Source organism: Amblyraja radiata, chromosome 2 (genome assembly GCF_010909765.2).
Source record: "Amblyraja radiata isolate CabotCenter1 chromosome 2, sAmbRad1.1.pri, whole genome shotgun sequence".
Classification (NCBI taxonomy): Eukaryota; Metazoa; Chordata; class Chondrichthyes; order Rajiformes; family Rajidae; genus Amblyraja; species Amblyraja radiata.
Window position 1 is genome coordinate 94,902,406 of NC_045957.1, and position 17,783 is coordinate 94,920,188.

Consider the following 17,783-nt stretch of genomic DNA (forward strand, 5'->3'; position numbering starts at 1 on the left):
CGCAATAACTGAGCCTGCACAGAATTAGAAAGATCAGTGCAGTTTGATGCTTCTGTAAATCTGCCTAATTCCATATTCCCGCCTTTACTGCAGGAAAAGAAGGAGATATAAAAGTAATTTGTGCAAGTTCCTGCTGCAAATCTCACATCTCGATTAGTTTCCTAAACCGGAACAACCTGTCATGTTGAAGTGATCTACAGAGTGGCTGGTGTGGGAATAAATAGAAATGAAACGGACGGACGAGCTTCTGGCGCAAGAAAGCAGACAGGAGGTGTTTTGTCAGCAATAGAAAGTGCAGATTAGTACAATTGTATATTGAGGAAACCAGTAATTGTTTTTCAATCATAGATCTCAATTGTTTAATATAATATCGTTTATAACATTATTTTCATGCGGGTGGCTTTTAATGGTTGGAAAAAATAGCTTTATTGCTGCGGTTATGTGAAATTGCTGATTGAAGGACAAAATATGATATATATTGAGCACATTTAATAAATGCTATATAACAATTTATCAGTGTTTAATTAGACGGGAAGAGATAGCAGTAGTGTCATGATATATTCGGCACGAATAACCCACGTCCACATAGTTGAAGGGCATACGGCGGTGCAGCACAATTTTGAGGTTTAAATTAATTTGCTGGTACCCTGTGCGTTTTGGTTAAAGAATGTGGTTACAAATTGTGTCAAGTGAGCTGGAGTGTAATTTACAGGTTAGGAGTGGGTACCGTGTAGATAAATTAATGTGAGGTGGTGATCTTGGCTGCTTGCAACGTGAGTGCATATGGAGCTTTTGTGTTTGTTAAGGCTTTGATGAATGGTACAATAGTAACCGAATCGAAGGGGAGCAACTGCTGCACTTGTAGCGAGGAAAAGATCGACAGACTGCGCAGCGCCGCTGGTCAGCCAGCCTCCTCCCACCTTCATTGTTGTCAAGTGTGTCCGCGGCTCGCGCTGCCGATCGGCGGGGTCGCTGTGTGTGTGTGTGTGTGTGTGGCGGTTGGTGGAGGACGCCTCGTGCCGCCGGGGTCTCTCTCTCTCTCTGTCTGTGCGCGTGTGTGTGGCGGTTGGTGGAGGACGCCTCGTGCCGCCGGGGTCTCTCTCTGTCTGTCTGTGCGCGTGTGTGTGGCGGTTGGTGGAGGACGCCTCGTGCCGCCGGGGTCTCTCTGTCTGTGCGCGTGTGTGTGGCGGTTGGTGGTGTACGCCTCGTGCCGCTAGCTGCCGACCGGCGGGGTCTGTGTGTGTGTGTTTGTGGCGGAACCTCGCGTTGCCGCCGCCGCCGGTGTGTGTCCCGCGCGAAGCCCCGTAGTCCCGGGGTGTGATGGGAGAATCTGTGTCAAAGCGGCTGAGGTCGGAGCTGGAGCTGGAGATGGAGGAGCGCTCGTTCGCCAACCCGTACCCCGACCGGGGCGACGCAGCGGGCGGAGGAGCCGGCCCGCCCGAACAGCAGGACGGAGCGGACTGCTTCGACGAGCAGGGAAAGGTAATGGAGGCAACAGATGTGTTGAAACGGGTTAATGGTGAGCCGATGGGATGGGTGGGGGGCGCCGGGCCGGGCTGCTGTCAGCATGCTGCCCGCAGGAAAGTGCTCCAGGTCCGGGGGAGGTCGTTCCTCTACTCTCCTCCGCACAAACGGCGGCACTACCAAAGATCCTAAATGGGCACTACAGAGGAGAGGCGAATATGAACAGAAGTTCCGGGAGCACAGCCAAGGTGAACCCGCCCCGGGGCGTTGCCGCTCTCCACCCAAGTCTGCAGAACAGCCCGGCTCCCGGGCCGGTTATTACGTGGGTGACACGGGGAACTGCAGATGCCGATTTATACAAAAAAAGACCCAACGTGCTGGAATAGCTCAGCGGGTCAGGCGGCATCTGTGGAGTAATCATGTTTGACTAACCTGGAATTGTTTGTGGATGTAACAAGTAAAATGGACAAGGGAGAGCCAGTGGATGTAATGTACAGAATGGCAGGCAGTGACTGGTGGGGCTCGGTGCTGGAACCACAGCTATGTACAATATATATTAATGATTTAGATGAAGGGATTACAAGTAACATTAGCAAATTTGTAGATTACACAAAGCTGGGTGGTAGTGTGAAATGTGAAGAGTATTATGAGGATGCAGGGTGACTTGGGTTGGGTGAGTGGGCAGATGCAGTATAATGTTGATGAATGTGAGGTTATCCACTGGTGGGAAGAACAGGAAGGCAGATTATTATCTGAATGGTGTCAGGTTAGGAAAAGAGAAAGTACAACGAGACCTATGTGTTCTTGTATTTCAGCCACTGAAAGTAAGCATGCAGGTAGTGAAGAAAACAGGCAGTGAAGCAAGCAGTTGGCCTTCATAACTAGAGGAGTTGAGTATGGGAGCAAAGAGGTCCTTCTGCAGTTGTACAGGGCCCTGGTGAAACCACACCTGGAGTATTGTGTGCAGTTTTGGTCTCCCAATTTGAGGAAGGACATTCTTGCTATTGAGAGAGTGCAGCGTAGGTTCACGAGGTTAATTCCCGGGATGGCGGGACTGTCATATGATGAAAGAATGGGCTTGTATTCATTGGAATTTAGAAGGATGAGAGGGATTCTTATAGAAACATTAGCCCAAGTGGGGCTCGTTGGATCCCGTCCCCTCAACGCACGGGTGGGGGCTACACACACTATCCACCCCCCACACACTCACACAATAACCACCCCCCACACACACACTAACCATCCCCCTTGATATTATATTAATATTATTAATTCGCTCCTTTTACACCATCCTCTCCCTATCCACTCACGCATAGCCCCCAAATCGCAGGCGCATCTGGAGAGGGAGGGGGGTAGAGAGTGAGGGCAGAGAGAGAGGGGGCTGAGGCAGAGGAGGGGGGGAAGAGAGGGGTGGGGAGAAAGTGGGGGGGAGGGCCGAGCAGCTGAGCGAGCCAGCCGAGTCTTTTGAATAACCGGGGTGAGGGGTCGTGGGGGTGACATCACTTGCAGTGCGTGGAAGAAGGTCTCCGAGCGAGCCAGCCGAGTCTTTTGAATAACTGGGGGGGGAGGGGGTGGTGATCAGGGGGTGATGTCATTCACAGCACGTTTTTCCAGATTTTTGAACATTTTCAATAATGACTCGAGAAATAAAGCCTGAAATTTTCAGATTTTGGACTCCATGGGAAAAATCTCTACCAGAATATGTAAAAATTTTACCGTTACCATCGTTTTTTCGCGAAGATGTGACCACACACACACACACACACACACACACACACACACACACACACACACACACACACACCACTCATCACTCACATACACACACACACAGCCATTAGAACTGAGATGAGCAAAATCTTTTTCACCCAGTGAGTTGCGAATTTGTGGAATTCGCTGCCTCAGAAGGCAGTGGAGGCATTCAAAGAGAGTTAGATAGAGCTCTTACGGCTAACCGAATCAAGGGATAAGGGGAGAAGGCAGGAGCGGGGTACTGATTGTGGATTCACATTGAATGGCGGTGCTGGCTCGAATAGCCTACTCCTGCACCTATTGTCTATGTATTTATGATAGAAGACATTTCGGGTCAAGACCCTTCTTCAGAGAGCATGGGCGATTTTCATTTTGGTGATGCAAATGCACAGTGTAACATAAAATTTGGTTGCTCATTGCAGCGGATGTAGAGCCATTGCAACTCTAAAAGAGCAGGGAATGGGTTAACCATCCCATTCACCAGGAGCCCAGATAGAAGTAAATAAAATTATGGGAGGCATAGTTGGGGTAAATAGTCAGAACCTTTTTCCCAAGATGGAAATGTCAAAAGGGGCAAAGTTTAAAGATGTGTGGTACACATTTTATTTACAGAGAGGTTGGCTCTCGGCATATGCTGCCAAGAATGGTGGTGGAGGCATGTGGCATTTAAGTGGCTTTTTGATAGGCACATAAATATGCAGGGAATGGAGGAATATGGATCATGTAGCAGGCTATTCTTGACATCATGTTCAGCACAGACATTGTTGGCCAAAATGCCTGTTCTGTTGCAGTACTTTTGTATATTCTATTTGCTGACAGTCTGAAACAAAAATAAAACCACTGGAAGCACTCAAGTTGAGCAAGCTTTATGATCTGTATTTATGACTACAATATCCTGTTGTGCTGCAGCAATGCAAGAATTTCATTGTCCTATCTGGGACACATGACAATAAACTTGACTTGAGCATTCATGCAGCCAAACAAGTTCAACTGGATAGCTCAGTGATAATTTGGCAATGGAAAAAGTGAAATAACCAACTTCTTGAGGTGCGGAAATGGGGTGGGATAGGGAGCAGAGGTAAAGTCTGCTGTGTGGTCCAGACCTAAATTGTTAAAAACCACCAGGAAGGGAGATGGTAGAAAACTTGAAACAAGATATCTGATATCTGGTGGAGGGAACAAAATAGCTGGTTGAATTCTGTATTAAATCCCCAGGCTGCAGTAGTTTAATCAGAAGATAAAAAGCTGTTCTTTAATTTTCAATAATTAACATGGACCATGTTAAATATACCACAAGGGGCGCCACACGATTGGCTGCCCCGCCAACAGTCTGTTTTTTCATATTTTTTTAATTTTCAGTGCGTTTTAAAAGTTTGTGTAAATGTTCTCTGGTTTGTTTTATGTGGGGGGAGGGGGACATTTTTTTCAGTTTCTTCCTTACCGGTGATGCGATTGTTTTTTTTCCGGATCGCATCTCTGGTCGCTCTGCAGCCTACCATTGATGGAGCTGGAAGCCTCCTCGGCTGACTTTGACTTAACATCGGAGTCGATCCCTAGCCTGGGATCGCTCCAACTGCAGGCTGCGGACTTTACCATCACGAGCTCGCAGTCTCTGGAGAGGCTAGCAGGGCTCTCACTTAACTTTTTTTCCCTGTTGCCAGCTGGGCAACCTTGGCAGCTTTTTAGGTTGCCAAATGACAGTTTAGGTGGTCATTTAAGATGGCTTGCATGACGCGTGCGATATTGTGCTCGGACGAAGTGCGTAGTTACCAGTCGGAATTATACTCAATGAAGCATTCACATATTATTTCTGCTTCAAATAAAGTCACAAACTAAACATTCACCAATCAAGACATGATATATCCCACAATGACATGCAGCAAAATTATAAGATAGTATCTCAACTCTTTTTTACACATTGCAATTAATGCAATTTCTATTAATTCTTTCCACTTCCAAACAAAAATGTGGTTGGATTATTCAGTGTATGATCAACCTGTGTCAATAAATCCTGGACCATGGTAACATATATGCGTACGTATAGTTGTGAATGTTGCTCATTAAATAACTACAGTACTGATACTCCATATTAAGAGTATTGATTTGCCGATAAAATGAACTCTGTAATAACGTGTCAATGGTGGCAGTGACAATTGAACACTGCGGTTTTAATGTTTCACGTGTTCACAATATAATTAATCCATCTTTATGGATTAAAACAAATAATAACATTGGGAATTAAAACACATTTGATTGCATTCCGTTATCAAACATAGTCAATGTTCACTCTGAAGACATTTCCAGGGTAAATGGAGGGTGGGTCAGTACGGGATGAATGCATGGATTTGTACAGGATGGTTGGGGGATCAGTACGGGATGGATGGGGGTAGACAAAAGTGCTGGAGAAACTCAGCGGGTGAGGCAGCATCTATGGAGCGAAGAAAATAGGCAACGTTTTGGGTCGAGACCCTTCTTCAGACCGTTCCCCCCATTCTTCTTGAATGGGAGGATCAGTAATAATAATAATAATACATTTTATTTATGGGCGCCTTTCAAGAGTCTCAAGGACACCTTACAAATATTGAGCATGTAGAGGAAAAACATGTAAGGGGAATGAAATAAATAGTAGAGACATGACTAGTACACAAAGTAAAGACAGAATTCAATACAAAACACAGTATGAGGCAATTAATGCACTGATAAAAAGGGACGGGGACGTGGGGCTAAGGATAGGCAGAGGTGAAGAGATGGGTCTTGAGGCGGGACTGGAAGATGGTGAGGGACACGGAATTGCGGATCAGTTGGGGGAGGGAGTTCCAGAGCCTGGGAGCTGCCCTGGAGAAGGCTCTGTCCCCAAAACTGCGGAGGTTGGACTTGTGGATGGAGAGGAGACCGGCTGATGTGGATCTGAGGGACCGTGAGGGTTGGTAGGGGGAGAGGAGGTCAATGAGATATGGGGGGGCCAGATGGTGGAGGGCTTTGTAGGTGAGGATCAGGATTTTGTAGGTGATCCGGTGGGAGATGGGAAGCCAATGAAGTTGTTTGAGGACTGGAGTGATGTGATGCCAGGATTTGGTATAGGTGATGAGTCGGGCGGCTGCGTTCTGGACCAGTTGGAGTCGGTTGATGTAGGTGGAGCTGATGCCAAGGAGAAGTGAGTTGCAATAGTCCAGTCTGGAGGAGATGAAGGCATGGATGAGTCTTTCAGCAGCGGGCGGTGTGAGAGAGGGTCTGAGTTTGGCGATGTTGCGGAGATGAAAGCAGGAGGTTTTAATGACATGGCGGATGTGAGGCTCAAGGGAGAGGGTGGAATCAAAGATCACGCCAAGGTTGCGGGCCTGGGGAGATGGGGAGACAGTGGTGCCGTCGATGGTGAGAGTGGGGTTATTGATTTTGCTGAGTGGCTTTGGAGCCTATGAGGAGGAATTCTGTCTTATCGCTGTTGAGTTTGAGGAAATTATGTTGCATCCAGGTTTTTATAGCTGACAAACAGGAGTTGATATGGGAGAGGGGGGGGGTTGTGGGGGGATTTGGTGCCAAGGTAAATCTGGGTGTCATCAGCGTAACAGTGGAAGTCCAGATTGAAGTGGCGGAGTATCTGACCAAGGGGGAGGATGTAGATGATGAAGAGGAGGGGGCCGAGTACGGAGCCTTGGGGAACGCCTTGAGTGACTGCGGCTGTAGCAGAGGTGTGGTTGTGGAGAGAGATGAAGTGGGATCTGTTGGAAAGGTAGGAACGGAGCCAGCTGAGTGCAGAGGCTTCAATGCCGAGGTCTTTGAGTCTGGTGAGCAGGATGTTATGGTTCACTGTATCGAAGACTGCGCTCAGGTCGAGGAGGATGAGGATGTTGAGGGAACCAGTGTCAGCAGAGGTGAGGAGGTCGTTGAGGACTTTGAGGAGAGCAGTTTCTGTGCTATGGAGGGGGCGAAAGCCAGATTGGAGGGGTTCAAGTAGGTTATACGCAAGGAGGTGGGAATGAAGTTGCGACGCAACGATACGCTCCAGGGTTTTTGAAAGAAAGGGGAGGTTTGAGATTGGGCGGTAGTTAATGAGAGAGGAGGGATCAAGACCAAGTTTCTTTAAGATTGGTGTAACGGCAGCAGTTTTGAAAGCGGAGGGGACAATTCCTTGGGACAATGAGGAGTTGAAGAGATTAGTGAGGTAGGGGCAGAGAACGGGGAGGCAGGACTTCAACAGGGGAGTGGGGAGAGGGTCGAGGGAGCAGGTAGTGGGTTTGGAAGAGCTGATGAGTTTGGAGATTTCAATAGGGGTGACCAGGTCAAACTGGGAGAGGAAGCAGTGTGGAGGAGGGGTAAGGAGGTCAGTGGAGATGTTGAAAGGAGGGGCTTTGGTAGGTGGTGGAGTAGATGCTGGGGAGTCGGGTACAGGGGATAAAGATTGATAGATGGTGCTGATTTTATCAGCGAAAAAGTGGAGGAATGAGTTGCAGAGAACCGGAGTAGAGGTAGGGAGAGTGTTGGCTCGAGGCTTGAGGAGGTTGCCCACTGTGGAGAAGAGGGTTCTGTGGTTTAGGCAGTGATCGGTGAATATGGAGGAGAGGTGGGCAGATTTTGCAGCAATGAGGGCATCTTTGTAGTCAGTGAGGTGGAGTTTGTAAGCTTCAAGGTGGACTGTGAGAGATGATTTCTTTATAAGTCGTTCGAGTTGGCGACCAGTCTGTTTCAGTTTACGAAGTGCAGGTGTGTACCAGGGTGAGGATGTGTTGAAAGTTACGGTTCTTGTTTTGAGGGGGGCCAGAGTGTTGAGGGAGGTAGACAAGGTGGAGTTAAGATGGTTTGTGAGATCATCAGGTGAGATGGGGGTTGAGTCCAGGGGGAGAGTGGTGGAGAGCAGGTCAGAGAGATGGTGGGAATCAATGGATTTTAGATTACGGAAGGTGATTTCTCGGAGGAAGCGGGGGCGAGGTGTCGGAGAAGGGATGGTGAACCGTATAAGCTTATGATCAGAGAGGAGGAAGAGGCAAGGATGGAGGTCGAGTACCGGTTGATTTGTGGAGCAGACCAGGTCAAGGATGTGACCTTTGTCATGGGTGGGAAAGGTGACGTGCTGAGTGAGAGAGAAGTTGTCCAGTAAAAAGGCGAATTCAGATGCAAGCTTGCAGGTGGGGGAGTCCATGTGAATATTTAAGTCACCAAGTAGCAGCAGACGTGAGGAGAGGGATGAGGCAAGTGTGAGGAGTTCAGTGAAGTCAGATCGGAAGGAGGGGTTTGGTTTAGGTGGCCAGTAAATGAGGATGACTGTCATGGAGGAAAGGGCTTTGAAGGCGAGGAATTCAAATGATGCTACGGGGGGGAGGGTGAGTTCAGTGATACAAAAATTCTGGTTAAAAATAACAGCGAGGCCACCTCCATGGCGGGAGGGGCGGGGTTTGGAAATGTAATTAAATCCAGGTGGGGATGTTTGATTGAGGGAGAAGAAGACATTGGGTTGTTGCCAGGTCTCAGTGAGCAGAAGGAAGTCCAGAGTGTTGTCAAGGATTAGTTCATGGAGGGCAAGGGCTTTGTTGTTGAGCGACCTGGTGTTGAGGAGGGCAAAGTTGGCATTATGAGAGGGTGGAGGGATGGGGGCAGGCTGGAGAGATCTGAGGTTGTCCCGGTTGACAGTGCGTGCGGTCAGCTGGGGTGGGGGGTGACGCGGTTGAGGGGGAGCAGAGCGTGGTAGTGAGCAGACGGATGGAATGGAATGTCCATGGTTGAAGCAAACACGCCTGCGCCGAGAGCCTCTGTGGATGTAACGGGGTCGATGCAGAAGTCCAAGCTGTTTAACGACCTGGATGCAGGATGGGATGTGGTTGTTGCAGAAACCAGCCATCTGCAGAGTTGAGTAGTTGAGCATGATGGTGAGGGTGCAGAGAGGTGTCCAGCAGGTGCAGCAGGTGCAGGTGGAGAGAGTATCCAGCGGTGAGGGAGCAGAGAGGTTGTCCAGCAGAGCGGGTGCAGCGAGGTGTCGAGCAGTGAGGGAGCAAAGAGGTTGACCAGTACAGGATGGATGGGGGGGGGGGGGAGATCAGTGCAGGATGAATGGGGGGGGGGGGGGCAGTACAGTGTGGATCGGAGGGTCTGTGCAGGATGAATGGGGGATCACTACAGGATGAATGAGAGGAAGGTGCAGGGTAAATGGAGGGTGGGTCAGTACGGGATGAATGCATGGATTAGTACAGGATGGTTGGGGGATCAGTACAGGATGGATGGAGAAGTGCAGGATGGATGGGAAAGGGGTAAGTACAGGGTGAATTGGGGAACCAGTGTAGGATGGATGGGGGGGGGGGGTGTCAGGAGAATTAATGCGAGGTGGATAGGGTGATCAGCGCAGGATGAATAGATTGGGGGGAGGGAGATGGGGAGGGGAGCACAGGGGATGTCAGTGAGGACTGAATAGAGGCGGGAATGGGGATCAGTGCGGGATGGAAAGCAGGGGTCCCAGGATAAGGGGGGGGGGTGGAGGGGGCGTACAAGAGAGAGAGAGGGAGAGAGAAGGGGGGGCAAGGTGTGGAGGAAGGAAGGTCAGCGCTCCTCGGACAACATCGCCCCGCTGCCTTGGCCGTTGGGATTTCCTCGCCACCGCCTCCCTCCTCCCCCAGCCAACAGCAAGGTGCGGGACCGAGCGGTGCAGCTCAAAGATCCTATAGCTATAGTATCTATGGTGCAGGTGCTTCAGAAGTATTGCAGTGAATGACGGGTCCCGCACAGCGGCCGCGCTAGCGGCTCCATCTCCTCCTCCTACCTGATAGCGGCCGCTGCTTGCAACTTCGCTAACGGCGATAACTGCTTTAAAAAAAAAAACCCGCACGCCGAGACCTCCCCCTCCCTCCCTCCTCCCGGCCTCGGCATGCGGGAGGGTTTTTTTTTTATAGCGCCGTTAGCGGGTTTGCAAGCAGAGGCCCTTATCAGGGCGGGCGGGGTGTGGGAGGAGGAGGAGATGGAGCCGCCGCCGCTGCCGGCCCGTCATTCGCTCCGACCCTTCATCACCCCTCACCTAGTATCTTTCCCACGCAATACAGCCGTCACCGCCGACACAAAACGTCGCGTTCCTTTTCTCCAGAGATGCGGAGTTACTCCATTTTTTTGTGTCTATCTTCGGTACTAACCAGTATCTGGTTGCCAAGCAAAATGACTCGGTGTTTAGGTTGCCCGGCGGCACTTTGAGTGGTCAATGGCACCCGGGCAACCGTTAATTTAGAGCCCTGGGCTAGTCGTGAGCTCCAACGACGCAGAGGCTCGACCAGCCCAACACGGGGGTTCGATTGCCGGCGCGGGGGAGCTGACATCCCCCGATGCAGGAGCTGATCGCCCCGATGCGGAGGGCCCAATAGCCGCCGACTAAGGGAGTCAAGATCGCCCTGTCAACGGAGGGCTCTAGGCCCCCGACCATGGGAGAGCAAAGAAGAGAAGAGAACTTTCTTTTCGCCTTCCATCACAGTGGGGAATGTGGAGGAGTCACTGGTGGATGTTTATGTTAAAATGTATTTTGTGTGTTCTGTTGTTTTTTATTTGTATGACTGACTTGGTAAATGAAATTCCTCATATGTTGCAAAACATACTTGGCTAATAAAGTATTATTGTGATTGTGATTATTGTGATTGGAAGCTCAGGATACTAAACACAGATTTTGGATCACACAAAGGTAATTCTTGATGAAGCAGCAACCCATCTATAATGGAGAAACCAGTTAAAAGTTTGGGTAGATGGTATAACTGGAAGTTGGATGACACTGAACAGGTTCAGCAACTTAGAAAGGATGTTACTGGCATGTTACTTCCAGGCAAGTTGAAGTTGTGTTTGCAGTTTGGGCTATTCCCTCGGTTGATGTGGCCATTGACAGTATATGAGGTGGCAATTTCTAAGGTGGAAAGATTGGTTAGTTCATATATTAGGAAATGGTTTGGAGTTCTACGGTGTCTTAGTAATGTGGCTTTACATGGGAAAGGTAATTACCATTATCTAGCCTAAAGAGGAGTTTAAGTGTGCTAAGGTGAGGTTAGAGTTGCAATTATCAGGGAGTAAGGATACCTTAGTTAGTAATCTGGTGCTAAGTGTGACTAGACGGAGGAAGTAGAACTCAAACCAAGCAGTAGAAGAAGCACAAGCAGCTCTGAGGCATACAGACATTGTTGGTGGGGTGCAGCAAGGGAAAGGTGGCTTAGGGCTCAGCACAGAGAAACCAGTGTGAACTAAGGCAGGTCCAACAGAGAGGAGGAAATTGGTTGTAGAGCAGGTACGTCGTCAGGAGGAAGCAGTGACATGTGTGAGGGCAGTAGCTCAGGTTAAGCAGGGACAGTGGGAAAGTGTAGAAAAGGGGTTGGGTGTCTGTTTTACAAAATTAGGTGTATTTTACAAAATGACTACATCATGACCTTGGACTTCCTGTTGCTTTAATTTTCTGCTTCACCTCCACTCTGATTTTACGATCTTTGCCTAAAAATGCAAAGTGGAAATCACACACAAACTGCATGAGGAACTCAACAGGTCAGGTAGCATCTGTGGAAATTGTCGAAGTCAAACTCTTCAATAAGACTCGTGGACGACTTGATTAACCATCAGCAGTGAATTTATTTTACTTGCACAAGGAGAGAGAATCACAGTCAAAGGCTGCGATCATAACTCTAAAATTCAGTTGGTACAGTAGAGAATTTATTCACCAAAAAGATAATTACTAAGGAAGTACAAAGGTGAGGTAGATTGATATGTAAAATACAAAATCTTTACTACACAAAGGTGGAGACTTTTTTTGGCACCGTCCGTAACCGGGGACAAAAGTTAAGGATAATTAGTATGTTAATAATCCCGACACTAGATTGCAACCTGGCCCCACAGGATACATGGATAATGAAGGTCAATAGTGGTTTCCGGCTGGCGGGTTCTGAGTGCCGTAATGAACTATGGTAAGGACAATAAGTATGTTAGCTGACCGGTATTAGCTAGCATCTTTGGAAGTTCACGCGTTATGGAACACAAAGGTGAGGGAACGGTATGTGCATCAGGGCCGAGGCTTAGTGGAGATAGTGATGGGTATTGGAACGCCGCAAAACCCAAGAGATGCAGCAGAGGTCATAGCAGTGTTCGAAGTGGTTTTGTAGCATGGAAGGTGCTCGCTGGTGACTTTGTTAAATGTACTTAATAAATACAGCACCTTCAAGTTTAGGGACACAAGGCAAAAGAATTGTCAACGTGTGGGGTCCTCAGAGTTGCTGCCTAGCCCACTTTGTCTTTCTAGCAGTTTTGTTTTTTTTGCTCCAGATTTCATTGAATATAAAAGTTGGGAGTTTGTATTACATCTTTACAAAACACTGGTTAAACTGTGTCTGGAGCATTATCGTAATTCTGGGCACCACACTATAAGGATTGATGCGATCGCACTAAAGAATGCAGAGGAGATTCACCAAGATGTTGCCTTGATAAAACTTTAATTGTGAGGAGGAATTATACAGGTTGCGTTCTTTTTCCCCTGGAGTAATATAGATCAAGGGGTGACCTGACTGGTATATAAATTTATGATAAGTGTAGATAATCAAAATCTTTTTCACATGGTAGGGGTAACAAAAACAAGGCATAGGTTTGAGATGAGAGGAAGGAGTTTTAAGGAGGTTGTGAGGGAGTGTTTGTCAGTGTGCTTAATATTGGAAAAAGCTTTACCAGAGGAGGCCGAGCAATCTGATACACTTTGAACAGGCACTTGCATAGACTAGGCAGAAGGATATTGACCTGCAGCCAAATAAGATGAGGCAAAGGGCCTGTTTCTTTACTCTGACATTGACCTTTTATTTTCATTTATTAACATCATTCCCCTCCTACCTCTAACCTGATAGTTATTTAAACAATTCTTGAGCCCTGACTTCCACTGCTCGGCCTGTTGGTCTGTTCTAAGTATTCATCCAAATTTACAGATCTGAAAAACTTCCTAAAATTTAACTTTACCAATTTGAAACCATTAACTCCTAATCTGTTTCCACATACCTCTCTAACATTACTATTTCCTATTCTGAAGTCCACACGAAGGTTTGTCCCGCATCTCCACATATTTCCATTTATATTTTCTAAAGATCTTTGTCAATTAGCTTTTGGCAGTTTAATTTGAATCATCATTTTAGCCAAGGTTTGTGGTTACAAATCGATTATTTGTTTCCCACATCTAGTCACAGAAATCTTATTTCTAACATTTTCTATTTTAATTATTCGTGGCTCAGCCAGTGTCTATGGAGGAGGGGAGTTAACGTTTCAGATTGATGGCTTTACATCAAAACTAGGGAAAGTCAGAAATAAAAGTGGTTAAAGTTGTAGAGAATTGCAATAGTGTAAGGGGAATGTAACTGTCCTTTCCATCAACTAGCAATCAAACAGTACCTTGAGGTGACACAGTAGTTCATTTGTTTAAGAAGGAACTGTAGATGCTGGAAAATCGAAGGTAGACAAAAATGCTGGAGAAACTCAGCGGGTGAGGCAGCATCTATGGAGCGAAGGAAATGGGCGACGTTTCGGGTCGAGACCCTTCTTCAGACTGATGTGGGGGTGGTTGGGAAGAAGAAAGGAAGAAGCGGAGACAGTCGGCTGTGGGAGAGCTGGGAAGGGGAGGAGAAAGAGGGAGAAAGCAGGGACTACCTGAAATTGGACAAGTCAATGTTCATACTGCTGGGGTGTAAACTACCCAAGCAAAATATGAGGTGCTGCTCCTCCCATTTAAGGTGGGCCTCACCCTGGCCATGGAGGAGGCCCTACGCTTTGTTTCCTGTCTGCCAACCAATTTTCTATCCATGTCAATACCTTACACCCAATACCATGTGCTCTAATTATGCCCACTAATCTCCTATGTGGGACCTAATCAAAGGCTTTCTGAAAGTCCAGGTACACCACATCCACTGGCTCTCCCTTGTCCATTTTCCTAGTTACATCCTCAAAATATTCCAGAAGATTAGTCAAACATGATTTCCCCTTAGTAAATCCATGCTGATCCTGTTACTGCTATCCAAATGTTGGAATTTTGAGCAGAAATTCAGCAGGTCAAGCAGCATCTGGAAGGAAATGAACAGACAACATTTTGGGTGGGGGTCCTTCTTCAGACTGATGGAGTAGAGGGGAGATGGGTGGTAAACTCTCTGTGAAAACTTTGTTCGCTCATCTCTCCTTTTTCCTCAGATACTTTCCCCTTAAACCGCAGGAGGTGTAACATCTGTTGCTACACTCCTTCCTCGCCTCCATTTGTGGACCCCAATAGCCCTTCCAGTTAAGAGGTTTGCATGTACCTCCTCTATTGCTTTCAGTGTGTTGATGTGGTCTCCTTCACGTAGGTGCTACGAAGCGTAGACTAGGCGACAAGGCCAACTGGAGCTCCAGACGTCTGTACGCCTCCTCTCCCGCTGCCATGCGACATCATTTATGTATCACGTGTGGGTCGTGATGTGCGCATGGCGCGTGGTGAGATGTGGTGGCGTAGGCAGTGACGCGTGGTCGCGCGCGGCGCCCCAAGATTTTGAGATTCACAAAATCTTTGCAGTCCACCTGAGTGACGTGCAAATGACGCCCAAGTGGGACAGGCCCTTAAGAACTTGAATCTCTGAACCACCCCGACTTTGGCACTACTGATGCTGATTTAGCCATGTACTCCACCTTGCTTCCTGAACTCAATAACTAGCTCCTTTTGGCTAGTTATTGAGTTCAGGAAGCAAGGTGGAGTACATGGCTTCATGTACTCCACCTCATCATTGTTCAAGATCTAGCCCACTACAGCATTGTTATCTGCAAACTTAGAAATGGATTTGGAGCAGAATTTGGCTGTACAATCATAGGGAGTACAGTAAAGCACTGAGAAAGCATCCTTACAGGGCACTAGTGTTAAGAATTATCGTGGAGTATGTTTTGTCGCATTTCCTTGATAATTGTGGTCTATGGGTCGCAAAGTCAAAGAGCCAGAGGCAGAGAGGAGTGCTAACTCCCAGGTCCATGAGTTGTATAAATCAAACTTGAATAAGTGATTCACCAGAAATGCAGGTAGTGAAGGTTAGTTAAATAGGATTATTGGTTTTATCTATCACGAAAGATCCAGTGATCACAATACCATTAGTTTCAATATAATTATGGAGAGGGTCAGAACTGGACCTAGGGTTGAGATTTTTGATTGGAGAAAGGTTAACTTTGATGAGATGCGAAAGGATTTAAAAGGAGTGAATTGGAACATTTTGTTTTATGGGAAGGATGTAGAAGAGAAATGGAGGACATTTAAAGGGGAAATTTTAAGAGTACAGAATCTTTATGTCCCTGTTCGGCTGAAAGGAAATAGTAAAAATTGGAAAGAGCCATGGTTTTCAAGGGAAATTGGACACGGTTCGGAAAAAGAGAGAGATCTACAATAATTATAGGCAGCATGGAGTGAATGAGGTGCTTGAGGAGTATAAAGAATGTAAAAAGAATCTTAAGAAAGAAATTAGAAAAGCTAAAAGAAGATATGAGGTTGCTTTGGCAAGTAAGGTGAAAGTAAATCCAAAGGGTTTCTACAGCTACATTAATAGCAAAAGGATAACGAGGGATAAAATTGGTTCATTAGAGAGACAGAGTGGACAGCTATCTGCAGAGCCAAAAGAGATGGGGGAAATATTGAACAATTTCTTTTCTTCGGTATTCACCAAGGAGAAGGATATTGAATTATGTGAGGTAAGGGAAACAAGTAGAGTAGCTATGGATACTATGAGATTCAAAGAAAAAGAAGTACTGACACTTTTGAAAAATATAAAAGTGGATAAGTCTCTAGGTCCTGACAGGATATTCCCTAGGACATTGAGGGAAGTTAGTGTAGAAATAGCAGAAATATTTCAAATGTCATTAGAAACAGGAATAGTGCCCGAGGATTGGTGTACTGCGCATGTTGTTCCATTGTTTAAAAAGGGTTCTAAGAGTAAACCTAGCAATTATAGACCTGTTAGTTTGACTTCAGTGGTGGGCAAATTAATGGAAAAGATACTTAGAGATAATATATATAAGCATCTGGATAAACAGGGTCTGATTAGGAACAGTCAACATGGATTTGTGCCTGGAAGGTCATGTTTGAGTAATCTTCTTGAATTTTTTGAAGAGGTTATTAGGGAAATTGATTACGATTACGATACAATTTATTTGTCATTTGGACCCCTTGAGGTCCAAACGAAATGACGTTTCTGCAGCCATACATTACAAACAAATAGACCCAAGACACAACATAATTTACATAAACATCCATCACATTGCTGTGATGGAAGGCCAAAAAAAACGTATTGGCCTTGGATGAGGGTAAAGCAGTGGATGTTGTCTATATGGACTTTAGTAAGGCCTTTGACAAGGTTCCTCATGGAAGGTTGGTTAAGAAGGTTCAATTGTTGGGTATAAATGCAGGAGTAGCAAGATGGATTCAACAGTGGCTGAATGGGAGATGCCAGAGAGTAATGGTGGATGGCTGTCTGTCAGGTTGGAGGCAGGTAACTAGTGGGGTGCCTCGGGGATCTGTGTTGGGTCCACTGTTGTTTGTCATGTACATCAATGATCTGGATGAAGGTGTGGTAAATTGGATTAGTAAGTATGCAGATGATACTAAAATAGGTGGTGTTGTGGATAATGAAGTAGATTTCCAAAGTCTACAGAGAGATTTAGGCCATTTGGAAGAATGGGCTGAAAGATGGCAGATGGAGTTTAATGCTGATAAGTGTGAGGTGCTACATCTTGGCAGGACAAATCAAAATAGGACGTACATGGTAAATGGTAGCGAATTGAGGAATGCAGTTGAACAGAGGGATCTAGGAATAACTGTGCATAGTTCCCTGAAGGTGTAATCTCATGTAGATAGGGTGGTAAAGAAAGCTTTTGGTATGCTAGCCTTTATAAATCAGAGCATTGAGTATAGAAGTTGGGATGTAATGTTAAAATTGTACAAGGCATTGGTGAGACCAATTCTGGAGTAAGGTGTACAATTTTGGCCGCCCAATTATAGGAAGGATGTCAACAAAATAGAGAGAGTGCAGAGGAGATTTACTAGAATGTTGCCTGGGTTTCAGCAACTAAGTTACAGAGAAAGGTTGAATAAGTTAGGTCTTTATTCTCTGGAGCGCAGAAGGTTAAGGGGGGACTTGATAGAGGTCTTTAAAATGATGAGAGGGATAGACAGAGTTGACGTGGACAAGCTTTTCCCATTGAGAGTAGGGAAGATTCAAACGAGGACATGACTTCAGAATTAAGGGACAGAAGTTTAGGGGTAACATGAGGGGGAACTTCTTTACTCAGAGAGTGGTAACTGTGTGGAATGAGCTTCCAGTGGAAGTGGTGTAGGCAGGTTCGATTTTATCATTTAAAAATAAATTGGATAGGTATATGGATGGGAAGGGAATGGAGGGTTATGGTCTGAGTGCGGGTAGATGGGACTAGGGGAAAATAATTGTTCGGCACGGACTTGTAGGGCCGAGATGGCCTGTTTCCGTGCTGTAATTGTTATATGGTTATATGGAAAGATTGTGGTCAAAAGAAGTTGAATAATGGATTGGTGTCCAATGATTTTTATAGCGGTCAATTTATATAGTTTATGGAAAAAGCTG

The 17,783-nt window shown here is 46.5% G+C and overlaps 1 protein-coding gene across 1 annotated transcript in view; it reads left to right on the forward strand.

The window, feature by feature from the left end:
* Nucleotides 1-927: 927 nt before the first annotated feature.
* The window catches only part of lancl2 (LanC like 2), a 50,877-nt gene continuing 34,021 nt past the window's right edge, over nt 928-17,783 (forward strand). The window contains exon 1 of the mRNA XM_033050538.1: nt 928-1,482. Coding sequence (XP_032906429.1) covers nt 1,321-1,482 — 162 coding nt within the window. The 5' untranslated portion in view covers nt 928-1,320. The remainder of the gene's footprint in view (nt 1,483-17,783) is intronic.